Consider the following 22,163-nt stretch of genomic DNA (forward strand, 5'->3'; position numbering starts at 1 on the left):
TTGTAGCACACATGTTTCGGGACAGTTTTCTCAACTTATCACAAATACCGTGGACTTACAGATCTGTGTCGTGTGTGTTCCTTATGTGCCTATGCTATTAGTGCCAGTTTTGTGTAGTGCCACATTGTGTGGCACCACATTCTGCAATTATCCTTAATTTATGAGCATGAGTGTATATTTGTTTTCTACGTGTGTAACAACTAAGAAGTGGATAGCTTGTGAAAGAAAAGTATTTTATTTTTACAAGCCTCAGGACAGCTGCTCCCCTCTAGGTGCACCATGAAGCATCGCAGCAAATTTTCAGATGCACAGGAATTTCCTCAATGTGATTGCGGCATCATTGTACTTTGAAAGAGAACTTTTGAGACTAATCATTTTGAGTTCACGTTGTAGAACATTGAAAGTGATACCTGTCGTCATGTCCTGCATGGTGTTTCCATAAAAAGTAAAAAAAATTCACCAATTGACAGGCATTGCTGAGTACGATACTATCATCATACCTTTCTCTCTCACCAAATTAATTGTTTATTTATACAAAACAATTGTTCCACATCACAGTATGGCCAATTGTACATAGTGATGACCAAGTACCATATAATGCAATGTGATCACAGCATGGGAGGCATGACTACCAGCTTGTATAGCTAAGTCCACACCATCTTGCTGAGGCTGGAATCTGTAACTAGTATGACTTTTTCTATTATTGCTTCAACTCTACAGCAGACCATCCGTTAGTGGCACAAACACTGTGACCATAAGTAGAGGTAAAGTTCCACATTAAGGCCCTGGATGGGCCAACTGTGCCAATAGTGTCACTGGAAGCAGTATGGAAGGGCATGTGGTCAGCGGATCACTGTCGTTGGGTTTCTTGACTTGGAACTGTTACTAATTGGTCAAGTAGCTCCTCAGCTGGCCTAATGAGGCTAAGTGCACCCCATATCAGTTCCCACATGTGTCCTCTGCAGGGCAATCAGCTGCACTGACACCCAGCTATGGAGGTGGACAAATGCTGTGATGACAGCTTCCTCAACTCTGTACATGACTGCCATTGCAGTGTGCTGATTGGCATAGTAATGTGCTTTTTTATGATTCCTGGGTCAATGAGTCCTCTAACAACGGGTGGATAAAGTGTAAGTCTTCTTTGAAGAACAATGCATATCATGGTTTCATGGGCCACGCATTAACCTGACATGTTGCCCATTAAAAATGTTAAGGACATCAGTTAGACCGTCAGCGAGAGCGCATCGCTAGCTCCTGCTACTACTAAGGCGAGTACACCGTTTGCTTCTTACATATTTTACAAACAGCAGCGACTTATTTTCAGTTATCTGTGTAATTACTAGTTTATTTTTGTAATTTCTTGCGTGTTCGAGTGCTTACTAGGTAGAACCTTTTATTTCAATAACAGTGTTTTTGTACTTATTTGCTGCGCTTAGCTTTTAAATAGTTTTTCTGGGAAAACCTAGCGTAGTTTTCGCGTCTCGTATTTCAGTGAGTGTTTCTTGATTATCAGAGTAGCTCATCAGAAGATTATCTTGGGAATTTGTCACCGTATAGAGTAGGGTAAACATAGTCATGTGTAGGGACTGTGGTTGTTGTGAGCGGACGCAAGGAGAATTGGCCACTCTTCGGGGACAGGTGGAGGCTTTGTCTGTTAGGCTCATCGAGCTCGAGGCGCAGGCGTCGGCTCGTAGTGGCGTTGGGGCAACTGTGGTGAGACCTATGCCTACTTCGGTGGCCTTGGAATCACATGGAACCCCTGATGTCGCTGCGTCTTCCGGCAGTGAGCATCTTACCGGTCAGCCATCACTCCAGGGTGAATGGCGGACAGTGGTGGGCTCGCGCGTGCCTGGCCGAAAGGCGAAGGTGGGATCTGGCCGCGTGGCGGCTGCCTTACCCCTTTCCAACAGGTACGGGGTGCTTCCTAGTGGTGATGACATCGTTTCCGAGCCACCACAGGATGCCTCGCCTGTTGGGCCAGTGGCCGATTCTCCGGCAAGGTCCCGACAGTCACAGAGGGCGGGCCTATTAGTTATAGGGAGCTCCAACGTTAGGCGGGTTATGGAGCCCCTCAGGAAAATAGCGGGTAGGTCGGGGAAGAATGCCAGTGTGCACTCGGTGTGCTTGCCGGGGGGTCTCGTCCGTAATGTGGAGGAGGCCCTTCCGGCAGCTATTGAACGCACTGGGTGTGACCGGCTGCAGATAGTAGCACATGTCGGAACGAATGACGCCTGCCGCTTGGGTTCTGAGGCCATCCTTGGTTCCTTCCGGCGGCTGGCTGATTTGGTGAAGACAACCAGCATCGCACGCGGAGTGCAAGCTGAGCTTAATATCTGCAGCATAGTGCCCAGAGTCGATCGCGGTCCTCTGGTTTGGAGCCGTGTGGAGGGTCTAAACCAGAGGCTCAGACGACTCTGCGACTATAATGGTTGCAAATTCATCGACCTCCGTTATTGGGTGGAGAACTGTAGGGCCCCCCTAGACAGGTCAGGCGTGCACTACACACCGGAAGCAGCTACTAGGGTAGCAGAGTACGTGTGGCGTGCACACGGGGGTTTTTTAGGTTAGAGGGACCCCCCCTTGGGCGAAACGATAAAATACCTGACGGCTTACCAGAGAGAACATTATCATCGTTGATAAAGAACGTCCGTCCTCAGAGACCAAAAACAGGAAAAGTTAACGTAATATTGGTAAACTGCAGGAGTATCCAGGGCAAGGTTCCTGAATTAGTATCTCTTATTGAAGGAAATAGTGCGCATATAGTATTAGGAACGGAAAGTTGGTTAAAACCGGAAGTGAACAGTAACGAAATCCTAGACACAGAATGGAATATATACCGCAAGGATAGGATAAACGCCAATGGTGGAGGAGTATTTATAGCAGTAAAGAATTCAATAATATCCAGTGAAGTTATTAGCGAATGCGAATGTGAAATAATCTGGGTTAAGTTAAGTATCAAAGGTGGGTCAGATATGATAGTCGGATGCTTCTATAGGCCACCTGCATCAGCAACCGTAGTAGTTGAGCGCCTCAGAGAGAACCTGCAGAACGTCGTGAAGAAGTTTCGTGATCATACTATTGTAATAGGGGGAGACTTCAATCTACCAGGTATAGAATGGGATAGTCACACAATCAGAACTGGAGCCAGGGACAGAGACTCTTGTGACATTATCCTGACTGCCTTGTCCGAGAATTACTTCGAGCAGATAGTTAGAGAACCAAGTCGTGAAGCTAACGTTTTAGACCTCATAGCAACAAATAGACCGGAACTTTTCGACTCCGTGAATGTAGAAGAGGGTATCAGTGATCATAAGTCAGTGGTTGCATCAATGACTACAAGTGTAATAAGAAATGCCAAGAAAGGAAGGAAAATCTATTTGCTTAACAAGAGTGATAGGGCACAAATCGCAGAATATCTGAGTGACCACCATCAAACGTTCATTTCTGAGGAAGAGGATGTGGAACAAAAATGGAAAAAATTCAGAAACATCGTCCAGTACGCCTTAGATAAGTTCGTACCGACTAAGGTCCAAAGCGAGGGGAAAGATCCACCGTGGTATAACAATCATGTACGAAAGGTACTACGGAAACAAAGAAAGCTTCACCATAGGTTTAAGAGTAGTCGAATCATAGCTGATAAGGAAAAGCTGAACGAAGCGAAAAAGAGCGTAAAGAGAGCAATGAGAGAAGCATTCAACGAATTCGAACATAAAACATTGGCAAACAATCTAAACAAGAACCCTAAAAAGTTTTGGTCATATGTAAAATCGGTAAGCGGATCTAAATCCCCTATTCAGTCACTCGTTGACCACGATGGCACCGAAACAGAGGACGACCGAAGAAAGGCAGAAATACTGAATTCAGTGTTCCGAAACTGTTTCACTGCGGAAAATCGTAACACGGTCCCTGACTTCAGCCGTCGCACGGACGCCAAAATGGAAAATATTGAAATAAACGATATCGGAATTGAAAAACAACTGCTATCACTTAGTAGCGGAAAAGCATCCGGACCAGACGAGATACCCTTAAGATTCTACAGTGATTATGCTAAAGAACTTGCCCCCTTTCTATCAGCAATTTATCGTAGATCTCTGGAAGAACGTAAAGTACCTAGCGACTGGAAGAAAGCACAGGTCGTTCCCATTTTCAAGAAGGGTCATAAATCAGATGCGAATAATTATAGGCCTATTTCACTTACGTCAATCTGTTGTAGAATAATGGAACATGTTTTGTGTTCTCGTATTATGACGTTCTTAGATAATACAAATCTCCTTCATCATAACCAACATGGATTCCGCAAACAGAGATCATGTGAAACCCAGCTCGCCCTATTTGCCCAAGAAATTCACAGTGCCGTAGACACTGGCGAGCAGATTGATGCCGTATTCCTGGACTTCAGGAAGGCATTTGATACGGTTCCGCACTTACGTTTAGTGAAAAAAATACGTGCTTACGGAATATCGGACCAGGTTTGTGATTGGATTCAGGATTTCCTAGAAGAAAGAACACAACATGTCATTCTTAACGGTTCAAAATCTGCAGATGTAGAGGTAATTTCGGGAGTACCGCAAGGAAGCGTGATAGGACCTTTATTGTTTACAATATACATAAATGACTTAGTTGACAACATCGGTAGCTCCGTGAGGCTATTTGCAGATGACACGGTTGTCTACAAGAAAGTAGCAACATCAGAAGACTCGTACGTACTCCAGGAAGACCTGCAGAGGATTAATGAATGGTGCGACAGCTGGCAGCTTTCCCTAAACGTAGATAAATGTAATATAATGCGCATACATAGGGGCAGAAATCCATTCCAGTACGATTATGCCATAGGTGGTAAATCATTGGAAGCGGTAACGACCGTAAAATACTTAGGAGTTACTATCCGGAGCGATCTGAAGTGGAATGATCACATAAAACAAATAGTGGGAAAAGCAGGCGCCAGGTTGAGATTCATAGGAAGAATTCTAAGAAAATGTGACTCATCGACGAAAGAAGTAGCTTACAAAACGCTTGTTCGTCCGATTCTTGAGTATTGCTCATCAGTATGGGACCCTTACCAGGTTGGATTAATAGAAGAGATAGACATGATCCAGCGAAAAGCAGCGCGATTCGTCATGGGGACATTTAGTCAGCGCGAGAGCGTTACGGAGATGCTGAACAAGCTCCAGTGGCGGACACTTCAAGAAAGGCGTTACGCAATACGGAGAGGTTTATTATCGAAATTACGAGAGAGCACATTCCGGGAAGAGATGGGCAACATATTACTACCGCCCACATATATCTCGCGTAATGATCACAACGAAAAGATCCGAGAAATTAGAGCAAATACGGAGACTTACAAGCAGTCGTTCTTCCCACGCACAATTCGTGAATGGAACAGGGAAGGGGGGATCAGATAGTGGTACAATAAGTACCCTCCGCCACACACCGTAAGGTGGCTCGCGGAGTATAGATGTAGATGTAGATGTAGATTGATCAGAAACTTTTCTCACAATCTTCCAGCAGCTACAGTAGTGAGTAAATCAGGCATGTCAGTGGTTCTATAAATATAAATCCTTAGATACCTAGTTTAAGACAATAATCATGCATTTGTTGACTTGGAGAGTCCCACGGAACATACAGGCCCTCTCCAACCCCACGAAAGTAGAGGCTCCAATATCTCTATACTATTCGTTTCAGTCGCATATCTTCCTCCACATAGTGATTATCACAATGTTAGTGTCACAGGCATCTTCGTCGACTGCACCCCCCAAGTTGCTCATTGCTACATGGGAGACGACACTTTTGAACCCAACGCCAATGCTAGCACTTGCTCTTCCTGCACACGCCATTCTCCGAGTGCTGGTTTCACACATACAGGTCACCAGAGGATGTTAAAATCGCATGACCTCCCAATGTGCGGCTCCGATTGGGCATCACATCTTTTTATGTAGCAGCACTCTGAATTTCGCCCCTAAGTATTAGTGCATCAATAGACTTCTCAACACTAGTATAGAGGACTGGAAAGAGGACATTATATCAGTACAGCATGATATTCAGTGATGTACTATTTGTTACAATCAAGAACTTTCTTTGTATATACTCAGCAACACAGAACAATATACAGCACTCAAAGTTATACATATCTCTGTTATTAAGTGTATGCAGCCTAAATAAACTTGAGTTATCTTTTTGCAGATGTTCGATTATATTTATTGGCCACCTCAACTCCCGATGCATATACTTGTTGATATACAAATATGATGGATAACAAAGATAAGATCACGGGATCCCGCGTTGGGGATTTTCTCTGCCCAGAAACTGGGTGTTTGTGTTATCATCATCTTCATCATCATCATCATCATCATCATCATCATCAAGAGAGTTGTCCTGATGTTTTCCTATTTGAATTCATTATTCTGTTATATAAAACAGTTTAGTTAAAAAGGACTTGCAGAGCTTCTATTGGAAATGTTATAATTTTATGAAATAAATAGGGCATGCAGTTCAATCATTACAGTGTTCAGAGGATAAAAATAATTTTATTTTTAAACACATACAATAAGTTGCATTTGCATTTCTGTTTTCTTTATACAATTATTTACAAGACTTTTATAATACATAGTTCTGTGCACGTTAGGCACTGGGATTGGGTTATTAACATAAGGTCTAACATCCTTCCATTAAAATTAGTCACTGCCAAAATATAGTGACTAGGTTAACAGTGACAGCCTGGTTGCCATTACATTAATAACTGACAGGACAACAGTAGCTGGAAGATACAAAGTGCGTTATGCAATTATTTCCATTGAAATCCATACAAGTTGGTAATTCAGGAAACAAATTTCTGTGTTCCTAATGGTCCACATTATTCCTCAACTTTTTTTATAAGGCCAGATATCCAGTCACTGCTTTGGACTTGGTTTCTTTCCTCAGTGGTATTGTACATTTTAATTTAAAACTGAATGAATAAAAAGCGATATGATGTGCTGATGTCCTACACAAGTCTGATCACACTAGAAAATATGTGTTGCAAGTAATTTGTGAATTTACCTTCCTTATCCTCATTATAGGAAGTTACAGCTGCAGATACTACAGCAAATACAATGACCAAAATAGGACATATCTTCATCTGATGTCTACCAACAAGTGAAGTGCAAAATTGTGTTACGCGAAGGAGACAAAGGGAAAATAAGTTAGGAAAAAGGAAATCCAAACAATTCACTGTTAATAATAGTGTGAAGTGCCTTCTTCATGGTTAAGGTTGAACCAATTCCACAACTGGTCACAGGCTAAGCTGAGAATGATACTAAATTATTCACCTTGATTTAGGTACTCAATTGCTACTGCAAAGAGTATCAAAAGATAATAGCAGTTTCGACAATATTGGTGACATTGTAATTGTGAGGATAAAGCAACATTCATTATAGTTAAAACATGACATAAGGAATGTGTAAATTTAGGGAGGCGCTGGAGAGCCTTAACAAATACTGAACATCAGGAGCACGCTGCACTTTCATTAGGGGGAGCTAATTGGTTGCTGGAACAAACTACTTTTTCCTGTCACCCACACATTATCTTCAGCAGCCTAAGTTTTTGCACTCTGTTCTATCCATTTAAAATAGATGTCTGAGAGATGATATTTGAAAAACAATTTCAGTTCTGTTTCTTTGTGCTTTTCTAAATTGCTTGAAATTGTTAAACTGTAAGGGAACATCATACACGAAACTGCTCAGATAAATTTAGTGACAGCAAATAATTATTTCTGACACCAAATAATGAATGCATAGTTCACTGTTACGAGATATGAATGAAACAGTACAGTTACGGTAATTCACAGTTGTGCTAGGGAAGTAAACTCAAACTGCAACACAAATACAAAAAGGAATACTACAAAGGAAACAAGCCATCACCAAAGCAAACGATCTTATAATCCACCATCCCTTAAAAATATCAACTGGAAGTGCTGTCAATAATAACACATTTGGTACATAGTTTATCATCTGCCATAAACAAAGTTCTGAAAAGACAGAGGAACTATCTAAACAATCTCAAGAGAAACAGATAATTCAACAAAGAAGGCAGCAAAAAAACTGACAGTACTTGTATGTTATCAATACTGTTTTGGAAACAATCATCATTTCAATAGATGTTCTCACTCTTGCAGCATCTTATTTTTTCTTCTCTTCAGACCCACTTTGACTGCTCTTGTCACCAAACTCCTTATGAGACTTGACACTATAATTAGTGGGTTAATTTTGTTTGTTTGTGTGTGTGTATACACAAGACTTCAATGCATGTGATGTAAAGTTTTTACATTCACCCATTAGCGCACCAGGTGGCTGAGCAACTCCAACCTGGATCTCCTGGCCAATAACACCATACAATCATTACATTTTTGACCCACTAGCATCTTCACACCTGTCTTTCTCTCTGTTAGACAGTATCCCATACAAAAAACAACTCCAAAAAGTTTTTATTAGGCAACTGACAAATTCAAAATGCTGTTATCAACTGACAGTAGAACATGACTATAAAATTGCAAGAAAAATTTTATTGATTTTTTCAGAACACGTACTGATTTCACTAACTTGGAAGTTATTATAATGCATTTTCAACCCACCCCCACCCCCTTCTTTTTCAGTTTCACTTTAATGCAAATTACTACTCATTTTATTGATAAGGATTATTTGTCAGTGAAGGCTGTGCCTGAAACTTCAACGCAGCACGTGTATGTGGGCCATCTTCGTCAACCTTATAAAATACAGCGAAACTTCAGAGAGCTTGTGTCATAAGAATACCAGGTGGAACACACATTAATTTATGTAATTTATGATCACCAACTTTCTCTGTAAAATATCACCTACTGAAGTATGCACGCATGTTTTACTGGTGGAACTACATATGATGACATTCACCTATACCGCTTTTATTAATTTCAACATATATAACACTGCATAGCCTCCAACATGTGCAATCTGTAATGTAAGCACAAAATATTTATTTGTTTCTTAGAAGAATTAGTAATTTTTCAAATACTCTAGTGGGCAATTTATAAGCAAATATAGTGGCTTTATCAGATTATACAGTTCAAGTGAACTAAAAAAAATTAATACATTTTGAAAGAGATATCAGATCAACTTCAACAACTTTAAAGCACTGTACACCACAGCTGGCTGCTTAAACTGCAGCAGATTGCAGGTAAATATGTGGACCAAAAGGCACAAACATATTTTACACTTGAAAAAAATAAGTTAATAAACAATTAAATACAACAATACTATAAAGTAAACTTCAACATTTCTTCTTTTGGAAAACAGCAATTACTGTTAACTAATAGTAAAGTAAACAATTAAAAGTTAATCCAAACTCTTTTTTCCAAAACTTGTTCAGCATTTTTGTGTAGACGACAACAATGCTGTTCTAATACGAATAACATATAGTCATCTGTCATTTTAAAATATAGAGTTTCAATTTAATAAACAGCAAACTGCTATATTCTCACTACGTATTAAACCAAAGCACTAAACAGTGAACAACTGCTTTGCTATTTATATATATGTATATATACTTTGATACAGAGAGAAACAACAGTCAGTCTTTCAGTTAACACATAGCCACTATACAGGATGAGCCAAAATGAGGTCACATTTAAACATACTTTTGTGCTTGCTCTCAATGGCATTAATAACGAATGCAGTTTAACCACAGCCAGAAAAAAACACAAAACATAATTATAACATTCTTCAAAGTTTGCAGTCTCCTGGGATTAAAGCACCATGGAAGTATAATGACACCAGCTTCTGATTTTTAGAAAAAGGAAAGCAGCGAACAGCACTTCCAAAGAATCCCTTCTGAAAGAGACTATGATGCTGCTGCCTCATTCAATACTGGAAAGAGAAAAGTAATAGTTAAAACAGATTTGAGAATGGACTGGGAGAGGATGAAGGGGAAGGAAGAGCAGTAGTGAAATTTTATTATTATATTAAAGACCCTGTATTTTTCACATTCACTAAAGCCAAGTATTTTGTTATTCAAAAAGGCATTTTAATGAAAACCCTTTAATGTATTAAGTTCTTATTTATGCATTGTGCAAGTTTTCTCCTTTGTCCAGATATTATCAATCATGAACATATTTTTGCTCTCACATATTTGTTCTCTTTTGTGAGAAAACTCTCTCAAGAAAATATCCAATATCATCGTGTACATTCACAATATGTCACAAAAACAAAGCAAGGACTAAAGATCATGCAGACATAAAATCCAGTACTACTGCAACATGAGTGAGTGCCGCAAGGTTATGTTAACTTCCAATGTTAATACACATTGCTGTCTGTCGCTTGTCAACATCAGCACTTTCTTACATATAATTCTTGACAGTGACTTTCATTCTGTCTTGTTAACAGTCTGTGTAAATGCTGCCATTAGAAACACACTATCAATGTTTTAATGTTCCTTTCTGTTCTATGATGTGTGAATCAATCTTTAACCTATCAGAGTTTTACTTCTGTAATATCACAAGTCACTTAAGTAACAAACTGATTTCTATCACAGCCTCAAAAAAGTGCTTCATAAATCTCACCAAACCATGACTTCTATGATCTATCATTAATATATTATGGAATAAAAGTTGATAGCACAAGGATACTGTTCTTCACTATGTACATATTACGTAACTTTCTCATTCCATGTTCCATTTACAGAATACATTATGTATCCATGTTCAACTATTTATGGTCACTTATGTCACTAAATGGTCAGAAAAACTTGTGCTGGCAATAAAAGCCTACTTTTCTAAGTAAAAAAAAGAATTTTCTTATGAATGTACTCTTGCTAGGAAGCTACGTCCTTTGTTTTGCCAGTAATTGGATTGGATGCAGACATCGAAGCAATTCAGAGGCAGGCTGCTAGATTTGTTACTGGTAGGTTCGAACAACACTTAAGTGTTATGGAGATGCTTTGAGAACTCAAATGGGAATTCCTGGAGGGAAGGCGCTGTTCTTTTCTTGAAACAGTACTGAGAAAATTTAGAGAACCAGCATTTGAAGCTGACTGTGGAAAGATTCTACTGCTGCCAACATACGTTGTGCACAAGGACCACGAAGATAAGATATGAGAAATTAGGGCTCATACAGAGGAATACAGACAGTTGTTTCTCTGTTGCTCTATTAGCGAGTGAAACAGGAAGGGCTGTACCGGGAACCCTCCGCCATGCAGCATAGAGTGGCTTGCGGAATATTTATGTACATGTAGATACCATTTGTAAAGTATGATTCTGAGAAGTATGCTCAAAGTATCCATGTATGGCAGCCATTACGTCTTGACTGAATTCCAAATTTTTTCCAGTTACTAATTACTTTAGGGTGTGAATTGGTGGAAGTCAGAGGGTGTCAAATCTGTGGAGTATGTCTATGTCCCAATAATTGAACTTAAAAATACCTTGGCTTTCCTACTTACAGGGCAAATGCAAAGTAATCAATAAGAAAATACCCTTCCACCCCACAAAATAATGGATGTAACTGTAACTGGAAGCTGAAATCGGCAACACCTTTCTTTGCACTGAGCAACCAATTTCACCCACTCATTTGATTGCTACTTATTTCTGTGCTGAATCCAAATCTCATCTACATTAACAAACTGATGCAGAAAATCAGATAGGTTGCATTAGTTATACAAGGCTAATAGGCTAATATTGCTGAGAAATTTATTTATTTATTTTTTTGTTAATATTCAACAAATGCAACACCCTTAGAGTTTTCCTCTACCGGTAGTTAAAAACATACAAGTACTCTTTCCTCTGACAAGTCTGTTATGCAAGCTATTTTTACACCCAATACCACACTGCACTACATTTGAATTCAGTCCGCCACTTCTTAATCGTTTAAAATGAAAGACCAAACTTTTCATAAATCTTCTTCAATTTTGGAAGAATTTCCACTTGATTTATCCGAAACATATTATTACAACAGCAAATTATTCTAGTTTATTTATTTGGATGGAACACACCCAAAATGACTACTACAAATAGCCTTATAAACAAAGCTGCTCTGCCAATCAAGCTGACACTTTACTCATGACATTATGCAACAAATAACAAACCAATATTTCCTTGATATTGATGTTGCATCTGTGCCAGGCTGAGATGATCTCACTTTGTCATCACAGTACACTCAATACACTGTTATTTATTATCTTCTCTTCTTCAAAATAAATACATATGAGGTCTTCCAAAATGAAAGGGCAGACTTTTTTAATTTATTGCAGTCAATGTATACACAATAAGGATATTAATTACTTGTCACTGACAGAAGGGCTACATTTTTGTCCTTATTGGTTTATTGTATACTCTGTCATACACCTGCAAAATGGCTGTAGGTCATGCAAGTCAGAATAGTTCTCATACAATAAAGAGCCAAAGAAACTAGTACACCTGCCTAACATCGTGGCAGAGATCTCTTCTGAACAGCGAGTTGCAAGGCATCCCAGATATGCTCAATAACGCTCATGCCACTAGAGTGGTGGCCAGTGGTAGTGTTTAAACTCAGAAGAGTGTTCCTGGAGCCACTCTAAAGCAATTCTGTACATTTGGGGCATTGAATTGTCCTCCTGGAATTGCCCAAGTCTGTTGGAATGCACAATGGACATGAATGGATGCAGGTGATCCGACAGAATTGTGTCACATGTCAGAGTCATATCAGGGGTCATCACTCCAACTGCACAAGCCTCACACCGTTACAGAGCCTCCACCATCTTGAACAGTCCCCTGCTGACATGCAGGGTCCATGGATTCATGAGGTTGTCTCCAAACCGTGCACATCCATCTGCTCGATACAATTTGGAATGGCACTCATCCGTCCTGGCAACATGTTTCCAGTCATCAAAAGTCCAATGTCGGTGTTGATAGGCGCAGGCGAGGCGTAAATCTTTGTGTCGTGCAGTCATCCCAAGGTACATGTATGGGCCTTCAGCTCCGAAAATCCATATCGATGATGTTTCGCTGAATGGTTCGCACACTGACAATTGCTGACGACTCAGCACTGAAATCTGCAGCAAACTGTGGAAGGGTTATGCTTCTGTCACGCTGAATGATTCTCTTCAGTCTTCATTGGTCCTGTTCTTGCAGGATCTTTTTCTGGCTGCAGCGATGTAGGAAATTTGATGTTTTAGTGGATTCCTGATATTCACGGTAAACTCATGAAATTGCTGTATGGGAAAATCGCCACTTCATCGCTACCTTGGAGATACAGTCCCATCGCTCATGCACCAACTGTAACACCACTTTCAAACTCTCTTAAATCTTAATAGCCTGCCACTGTAGCAGCCTGTTTACATCTCTCTCTATTTAAATAAGCATGCCTACAGCTGTTTGTCTGGTGCTTCAGTGTAAGACATACCATTTCTTTCAGTGAAGCTGGCTTGAAATCTATGAACACCTTTTGCATAACTCCATACACACAAACTGATTGGGGTATAATCTAGTGAGCTAGTACATCACCGGCCATGCTGAACCATCATCTAGGAATGGTTTCAGTGAAGTACTGCTGATCTTTTTAGTGTAAACACACAGAAGGTTATTTGAATCTGGCCAGATTTGGCAAAACAACCAGTATACGCTTCTCATACTTGCTTGAAGTTTTCATTTGACACATGCATATGGCCAGTGCTATTTCAACCTTATTCAACAGAATATTTTGTGCCTTCACACATTTATATGCAATGGGGATGATTTTTGTTAAAATAGCAATAAATACCATAGAGCACTTAAATGACAGACTCAGTTTTGGAACATATGGCACATGAAATCCTCTCACTTGTTGGCAATTCTTCTTGCCTTTCTAACCAATCTAATGAAACATTCAAATGTAAGTATCAGCATGTGAAGTGTATGTCTACAGCACAGTTCTCACTATTTAAAAAAGCATGAAATCTGCTCCTCTCTTTGAAATGCCTTCATCTCAAAAAACAGCAGCTACAACGAAGAGTAGGACAGAGAATCAAGTGTCTACTAAAACAATTTGCTCCACTGAACATTCAGCCTGTATTTTTCTGAGTATCATTGAAGTATAGTTTTACTACAGACCTGTTACTTCTAGTCAAGATTAACATGTGGAACTATCATTTGCCCACATTTTATTGCCAATCTGCAACATGGGTGGTAGTGGTGCTTGCTGCTTTGCTGAAAACGAAGCTTGCTGCTTCAACACTGGAATGACAAAATGACACACTAATTAGTGTTAAAACACACATGCAACACAGAAGGTAGGTGTAAAAATAAGAAAAGAAATAGAAAAAAAGGAAACAAGAGAGAAACTATTGACTACAATGCTGTGAATGCTTTACAGACATTTTTAGAGTGCAAAAGTATCTAAAATACAAATCTTAACTTATCATGAAAATACTGTCAAAAAATTCATGAACACAAAGGAATAATGACCTATAGAAGTAATAGTTCGTTCCCCCAAGGAAAATTTCCCACTTACTTTCCAGGAGAATGTTCCTATGTACAGTTTTTTGCTTCTCTGAGGAAAACACCCCTTTCTCATGTATTGCCTGTTGGCTTCTGTATCAGGTACTTCGGCTGATGTTTGTTTCACAATTTTGCCGATGTTTTGCCAGCACGAGTGGCTAGGATTATCAAAGGTTCATCCTAAAATTCCAGCCACATGTGATGGCAAAATATCAGCTGAAGAACCCAGAACAGAACTCAACAGGCAATACATCAACAAAGTCACGAAAGCCTCAACAATTTTGTACATCTGTTTTGTTCAAACTGAGTTAAATAATAAATGACACTATTAATGTTTGAATGTTCCTCTAATGGCAAACTTATCTTGTCCAATGCCAAACCTATGAGAAAATTCAGCAACATTCACAACTGCGCATCCTCCTTTATTAGAAAAAGTTTTTAACAACGTTAACTGGAGTAAGCTCTTTGAAATACTGAAGGTGGCACAGATAAAATACAAAAAGCAAAACTTGTACAGAAATGAAACTGCAGTTCTAAGAGTTGACAGACATGAAACAGAAGCAGTACTTGGGATGTGAGTGGTTGGTTGGTTGGTTGGTTTGTGGGATTAAAGGGACCAGACTGCGATGGTCATCGGTCCCTTTTTCCAAAAAATTAAAACCGCCCAAAGAGAATAAAAAACGAACAGCAGGAAAGACGTCAGACGACACAGGACGAGAAAGACTCCGACAGAGATCAGACAAAACAAATTAAAACACACAGAGTGTGACGGTGGTTGGCCGACCAGAGAGAAAAAAAAGAGGAAAAGCCAACCACCAAGAACACATTAAAAACTCAGTTTAAAATCAGAGGCTAAAAGCCAGAATCAACACTAAAAAACATAAACACTCAGATTAAACTATAAAAACCCCCTGCCCGAATAAAATGCAAAGCTAAGTCCACCATGGCAGAGTCATCTAGTAAAAGGGCAGGGAGCGTATCAGGCAGCGCAAATGTCTGCCTGAGCACAGTTAAAAGCGGACAAGTTAATAAAATGTGCACCACCGTCAAAACCGCCCCACAGCGACAGAGAGGCGGGTCCTCACGACGCAATAAATAACTGTGAGACAGTCGGGTGTGGCCAATGCGGAGCCGACAAAGAACAACCGAATCTCTGCGAGTGGCTCGCATGGATGACTGCCACACACGCGTCGTTGCCTTGAGAGAACGGAGTTAGTTTGGCGTGGGCAGATTGCGCCATTCAGTGTCCCAAAGCGAGAGAACTTCGCGGCGGAAGACTGCCCGCAAATCAGTCTCCGGGAGGCCAATGTCCAGGGTGGGTTCACTGGTGGCCTGTTTGGCCAGGCGGTCAACACGTTCATTGCCCGGGATACCGACGTGACCGGGGGTCCACACAAAGACCACAGAGCGGCCGCAACGCGCAAGAGTATGTAGGGACTCACGGATAGCTATCACCAGACGAGAACGAGGAAAACACTGGTCGAGAGCTCGTAAACTGCTCAGGGAATCGCTACAGATAACGAAGGACTCACCTGAGCAGGGTACGAAAGATGGCGACCAGCTCAGCAGTGTAAACGCTGCAGCCATCCGGCAAGGAACGTTGTTCGGAATGGTCCCCTAGAGTTAGCGCATACCCGACACGACCAGCAACCATCGAACCGTAAGTGTAAACAATTCCAGAGCCCTGATACGTGGCCAGGATGGAATAAAAGTGGCGGCGGAAGGCCTCTGGAGGGACTGAGTCCTTCGAGCCCTGTGCCAAGTCGAACCGAAGGCAAGGGCGAGGAACACACCACGGGGGTGTACACAGAGGTGCCCGGAAAGGAGGTGGAACAGGGAAAAACCCAAGTCTGGAGAGAAGCTCCTTGACGCGTACGGCGATCGGACAACCCGACCGGGGTCGACGGTCTGGCAGATGGACGACTGACTGTGGGAACAGGACACGGTAATTTGGATGCCCGGGCAAGCTAAAAACATGGGCAGCATAAGCAGCCAGTAATTGTTGGCGTCGTAACCGCAGTGGAGGGACACCTGCCTCCACTAGTATGCTGTCCACAGGGCTGGTGCGGAAAGCACCAGTGGCAAGCCGTATCCCGGTATGGAGGATTGGGTCCAGCACCCGCAACGCAGATGGGGAAGCTGAGCCATAAGCCAGGCTCCCATAATCCAGACGAGACTGGATTAACGCCTGGTATAGCCGGAACAGGGTGGATCGGTCGGCACCCCAGCGGGTGTGGCTCAAACATCGCAGAGCATCGAGATGCCGCCAACACACCTGTTTGAGCTGCCGGATATGAGGCAGCCAAGTCAACCGGGCATCAAAAACCACCCCGAAAAACCTGTGTGATTCCACCACTGAAAGAAGTTCGCCGTTAAGAGAAAGCTGCGGCTCCGGGTGGACAGTACGTCGCCGGCAGAAATGCATAACGCAGGTCTTGGCTGCCGAAAACTGGAACCCATGAGCTACAGCCCAAGACTGCGCCTTGCGGATAGCACCCTGTAGCTGACATTCAACAGCTGCAATGCCAGTAGAGCTGTAGTAAAGGCAGAAGTCGTCAGCATACAGGGAAGCGGAGACAGAATTTCCCACGGCCGCAGCGAGCCCGTTAATGGCTATTAAAAACAGGCAGACACTTAAAACAGAACAGTGTGGCACACCGTTCTCCTGGACGTGGGAGGAACTATATGAGGCCGCGACTTGCACTCGGAAGGTACGATACGACAGAAAATTGCGGATAAAAATCAGCAGAGGACCCCGAAGACCCCATCCATGAAGCGTAGAAAGGGTGCGATGACGCCATGTCGTATCGTACGCCTTCCGCATGTCGAAAAAGACAGCGACCAGGTGATGACGGCGGGCAAAGGCAGTACGGATGGCCGACTCCAGGCTCACCAGATTGTCGGTGGAGGAGCGGCGTTTACAGAACCCGCCCTGAGACGGAGCCAGAAGGCCCCGAAACTCCAGTACCCAATTCAAGCGCCGGCTCACCATCCGTTCAAGCAACTTGCAAAGAACGCTGGTGAGGCTAATGGGACGGTAGCTGTCCACCTCCAGAGGGTTCTTTCCATGTTTCAAAACGGGGATGACAATGCTTTCCCGCCATTGCGACGGAAACTCCCCCTCAACCCAAAGACGGTTGTAAAGATCGAGGAGGCGCCGCTGGCAGTCCACTGAAAGGTGTTTCAGCATCTGACAGTGGATGCCATTTGGCCCAGGAGCGGTATCAGGGCAAGCGGCTAGGGCACTGCGAAATTCCCACTCACTGAATGGAACATTGTACGATTCTGGGTGGTGGGTGCGAAACGAAAGGCCCCGACGTTCGATCCGCTCTTTAATGGAGCGGAAGGCCAGTGGGTAATTGGAAGAAGCGGAACTAAGAGTAAAATGCTCTGCCAAGCTGTTCGCAATTTTGCCGGAGTCTGTACAAACTGATCCATTCAGTGAGAGCGCAGGGGCGCTGACAGGGGTCCGATAGCCATAGAGGCGTCGGATCTTGGCCCAGACCTGCGATGGAGAGACATGGAGGCCAATGGTGGACACATACCGCTCCCAGCACTCCTGCTTGCTTTGGCGGATAAGGCGGCGGGCCCGCGCACGCAGCCGTTTGAAGGTGATGAGGTGTTCAATGCAGGGATGTCGCTTGTGACACTGGAGCGCCCGCCGGCGATCTTTAATCGCTGTAGCGATCTCAGGCAACCACCAAGGCACAGTCCGCCGCCGAGGGGACCCAGAGGAACGGGGAATGGCAGATTCGGCGGCAGTAACGATGCCGGTGGTGACCGATTGAACCACCGCATCAATGTCATCATTAGAGAGAGGCTCAAGAGCGGCAGTGGAGGAGAACAAGTTCCAGTCAGCCTTATTCATAACCCATCTGCTAGGGCGCCCAGAAGAGTGACGCAGTGGTAGTGACAGAAAGATCGGAAAGTGGTCACTACCACACAGGTCGTCATGCACACTCCATTGGACAGACGGTAAGAGGCTAGGGCTACAGATTGAAAGGTCAATGGCGGAGTATGTGCCATGCGCCACACTGAAGTGTGTGAAGGCACCATCATTTAAAATCGAGAGATTGAGCTGCGACAATAAATGCTCAACGGTGGCACCTCGACCTGTTGCCACTGACCCACCCCACAGAGGGTTATGGGCGTTGAAGTCGCCCAATAGCAAGAAAGGAGGCGGCAATTGGGCTATCAGCGCAGCCAGGACATGCTGCGAGACATCACCATCCGGTGGAAGGTAAAGACTGCAGACAGTAACAGCCTGTGGCGTCCACACCCGAACAGCGACAGCCTCTAAAGGTGTTTGGAGAGGGACAGACTCGCTGTGCAGAGTGTGAAGGACATAGAGGCAGACGCCACCAGACACCCTTTCATATGCTGCTCGGTTCTTATAATAACCCCGATAGCCACGGAGGGCGGGGGTTCGCATTGCTGGAAACCAAGTTTCCTGAAGAGCAATGCAGAAGAAAGGGTGAAGGCTGATAAGTTGGCGGAGCTCAGCTAGATGGTGGAAGAAACCGCTGCAGTTCCACTGGAGGATGGTATTGTCCATTGCGGAGAAAGGCGTGACGGGACTGGGAAGGCAGATTACGCCGCTGGGTCACCTGCTGCCTCCGATGGAGCACCCGTGCAAGTGCCATCCATTGCGTCTGAGGGATCGGTGAGATCGAGGTCCTCAGCGGACGCAAGGATCTCCACCTCATCCTCAGACACAGAGCTTTTAGGTAGCGGTGGAGTAGGTGCCACCGCAGGTGTCTTGGACTTACGGGTCTTCAAAGTCATTTTCTCTCGCTGTTCCTTTGGTTGCCGTTGTTGAGAGGGCTTATCGGAGTCAGTCTCTGGGACCGAAGAGGATCGCGAAGCCCATCGACCAGCGACCTGTGGCTTCTTCAGCCACTGGTTGGTGTCTGCTGTGCTGCTGGTAGGAACCTGGGAAGGGAGTGACCCAAGGGATCCCTTCCGAGCGAGAGAAGCCGAAGAAGACTTACACTTCTCCGGCTTAGAAGTGGGGACTGGTGTCCCCGGTGGTTTAGTGGGTGCTGCTCCCAAGGTAGATGGTGTGGGAGCAACAGCGAGAGAAGGGGCCCCCATCGTCAAGGGGGCAGGTGAGGTCCTCTGACTCTGAGAGCTGACTGTGTATCTTGCAGCTGAAGGAGCTGGAGCAGGAGTGACAGTGGAGGTATAAGACGACATCATGCGCACGGGATGTAGCCGTTCAATTCCATGATTTTGCGTTCTTTCTGTAAGATACTGCAGTCCGGCGAGCAAGGGGAATGAGGCTCTCCACAGTTGACACAGACGGGAGGCGGAGCACATGGAGTATCGGGATGAGATGGGCGTCCACAATCTCGACATGTGAGGCTAGAAGTACAGCGAGAGGACATGTGACCGAACTTCCAGCACTTAAAGCACTGCATCGGGGGAGGGATATAGGGTTTGACGTCACACCTGTAGACCATCACCTTGACCTTCTCTGGTAAGGTATCACCTTCGAAGGCCAAGATGAAGGCACCGGTAGCTACCTGATTGTCCCTCGGACCCCGATGAACACGCCGGACGAAGTGTACACCTTGGCGCTCTAAATTGGCACGCAGCTCGTCATCAGACTGCAAAAGGAGGTCCCTATGGAAAATAACACCCTGGACCATATTTAAACTCTTATGTGGGGTGATGGTAACGTGAACATCCCCCAACTTGTCACAAGCAAGTAACCTGCGTGACTGGGCAGAGGATGCCATTTTTATCAAAACTGACCCAGAGCGCATTTTGGACAAGCCCTCCACCTCCCCAAACTTGTCCTCTACATGCTCTACAAAGAACTGAGGCTTCACAGATAGAAACGAGTCACCATCAGCTCTGGTACAGACAAGATACCTGGGCGAATAGACGTCACTGTCAGTCATTGCCTTTCATTCCTCCCATGGAGTGGCCAGGGATGGGAACGATTTGGGGTCATAAACGTTAGCTTTAAAATGAGCCCTCGAACGCTTAGAGACTGCTGGTGGCTGGCCGCCAGCGAGAGATGATGTACCACACTTCATTGCGGGTCATCCGCCCTGATGCCACCAACTCCGACCAAGGGCCCTCCCCACGGGCGCCACCCAGCCGCAGCAATAGCCACCTGGCAGGATGGCCATTCCCGGGAGTCCTGATGCCCCAGGGAGATGGGCATCTACTCCTTGGCATACGTGGGGAGTTAACGGCACAGGCATCAGTAGAGCGATCCCTGTGTTGTCAGGGGGCTACAACCAACAGGGTACATGGCGGCCCCACCACAACGGACTGGCTACCGTGCTGGATCTTAGGTGCAAAAACGTCCAAGGTCGTTGTCGCAGTTAAAAGCAACACTGCAGAGTGCAGTGTGGTAATCGCACCCAGGGACGTATCCTAGCCCAAGAGATGGAAAACGAGTGGGACACCATTGCAACGACGAAAAAGCCGGCTAAAGGTCTCAATACACGACGGATACAGTGCACCATGTAAGGCGCCCTTCCCCAATTGGCTCGCTCTTCGGAATAATTTAGAAAGATGGAGGTCAAACCCAAGAGGGGACCATCACATAAGGCCGAAACATTTGAGACTCCTTTTAGTCGCCTCTTACGACAGGCAGGAATACCGCGGGCCTATTCTAACCCCCGAACCCGCAGGGGGGGGGATGTGAGTGAAACATAAGTGTAACCTATTCTCTGTTATATTCAATCTGTACTTTAAGCAAGCAGTACAGGAAATCAAGGGAGACATTTGAAAAAGAAATCAAGTTCACGAAAAAGAAATAAATACCTTAAGGCCTAGAAATGACATAGTAATTTTGTCAGATACAGCACAGAACCTGCAAAATCATTTGAGCAAACTGGATACTGTCTTGAAACGAAATCATATTATGAACATCAACTGAAGTAAAACAACAGTAATACAATGTAGCTAATTAAACCACGTATTGCTGAAGAAAATGGATTAGGAATTGAGACAATACAAGTAGATGAGATTACTACTCGGGCAGGAAAATAACTGACAGTGGCAGAAATAAAGATGATAAAAATGCAGATAGCAACAAATATGTTGATATCCAACATAAATTCTATCTCAGACTTTTCTGAAAGTATCTGTCTGGATTATAGTACTACACGGAACTGAAAGGTGGATGGTAGACAGACAAGATAAGAAAAAAAAATTTCTGTTATATAGTGCCACACAAGGATACTACAGAGAAAAAAAGTTGACAAAGCCCAACGGGAGCAATATATACCTGTTTGTAATACATGTATTCCTAAATTCCTCACTCAAAACTGATTCTCGAAAATTTGTAAGTAAGTTACTTGGGATATATTGCATTTATTATAGGTGTCTGCCAATTCAGGTCTCATTGCATCACCCATTCTTTGTATACAATTAATATTCTCTGTTATTCCTTTTTGTTATGGGCACCGCATATCTGAGCAACAATGTAGTATGGATTGCATTCATGTTTTGTAAGCAATTTACTTTGTAGAATGATTAAATCATCTAGTGTCTTACCAATGAACTGAAGTCTGCCCCCTGATTTACCTGCAAATTAGTCTATATGATCATTCCATTTAAATCCCACAAATTTTTACACCTGGTTTTGTATGAGTTGAAAGATTTCGATTGTGATTCATTAATACTGTAGTCATAATGTACAGCTTCCGGTGTTTTATGCAGTGCAAAATTTTACATTTCTGTACATTTTAAG

General features: G+C 43.4%; 1 protein-coding gene across 3 annotated transcripts in view; it reads right to left on the reverse strand.

Moving 5' to 3' along the window:
- Positions 1-6,504: 6,504 nt before the first annotated feature.
- LOC126253053 (WAS/WASL-interacting protein family member 2-like) overlaps positions 6,505-22,163 on the reverse strand; it is an 89,250-nt gene continuing 73,591 nt past the window's right edge. For all 3 annotated transcript variants that reach the window (XM_049954136.1, XM_049954137.1, XM_049954138.1), the window contains exons 8-9: positions 14,063-14,185; positions 6,505-9,872 (exon numbers count right to left, since the gene is read on the reverse strand). In XM_049954136.1, coding sequence (XP_049810093.1) covers positions 14,082-14,185 — 104 coding nt within the window. In that variant the 3' untranslated portion in view covers positions 6,505-9,872; positions 14,063-14,081. The remainder of the gene's footprint in view (positions 9,873-14,062; positions 14,186-22,163) is intronic.

The sequence above is a fragment of the Schistocerca nitens genome, chromosome 4 (assembly GCF_023898315.1).
Source record: "Schistocerca nitens isolate TAMUIC-IGC-003100 chromosome 4, iqSchNite1.1, whole genome shotgun sequence".
NCBI classification, from domain to species: Eukaryota; Metazoa; Arthropoda; class Insecta; order Orthoptera; family Acrididae; genus Schistocerca; species Schistocerca nitens.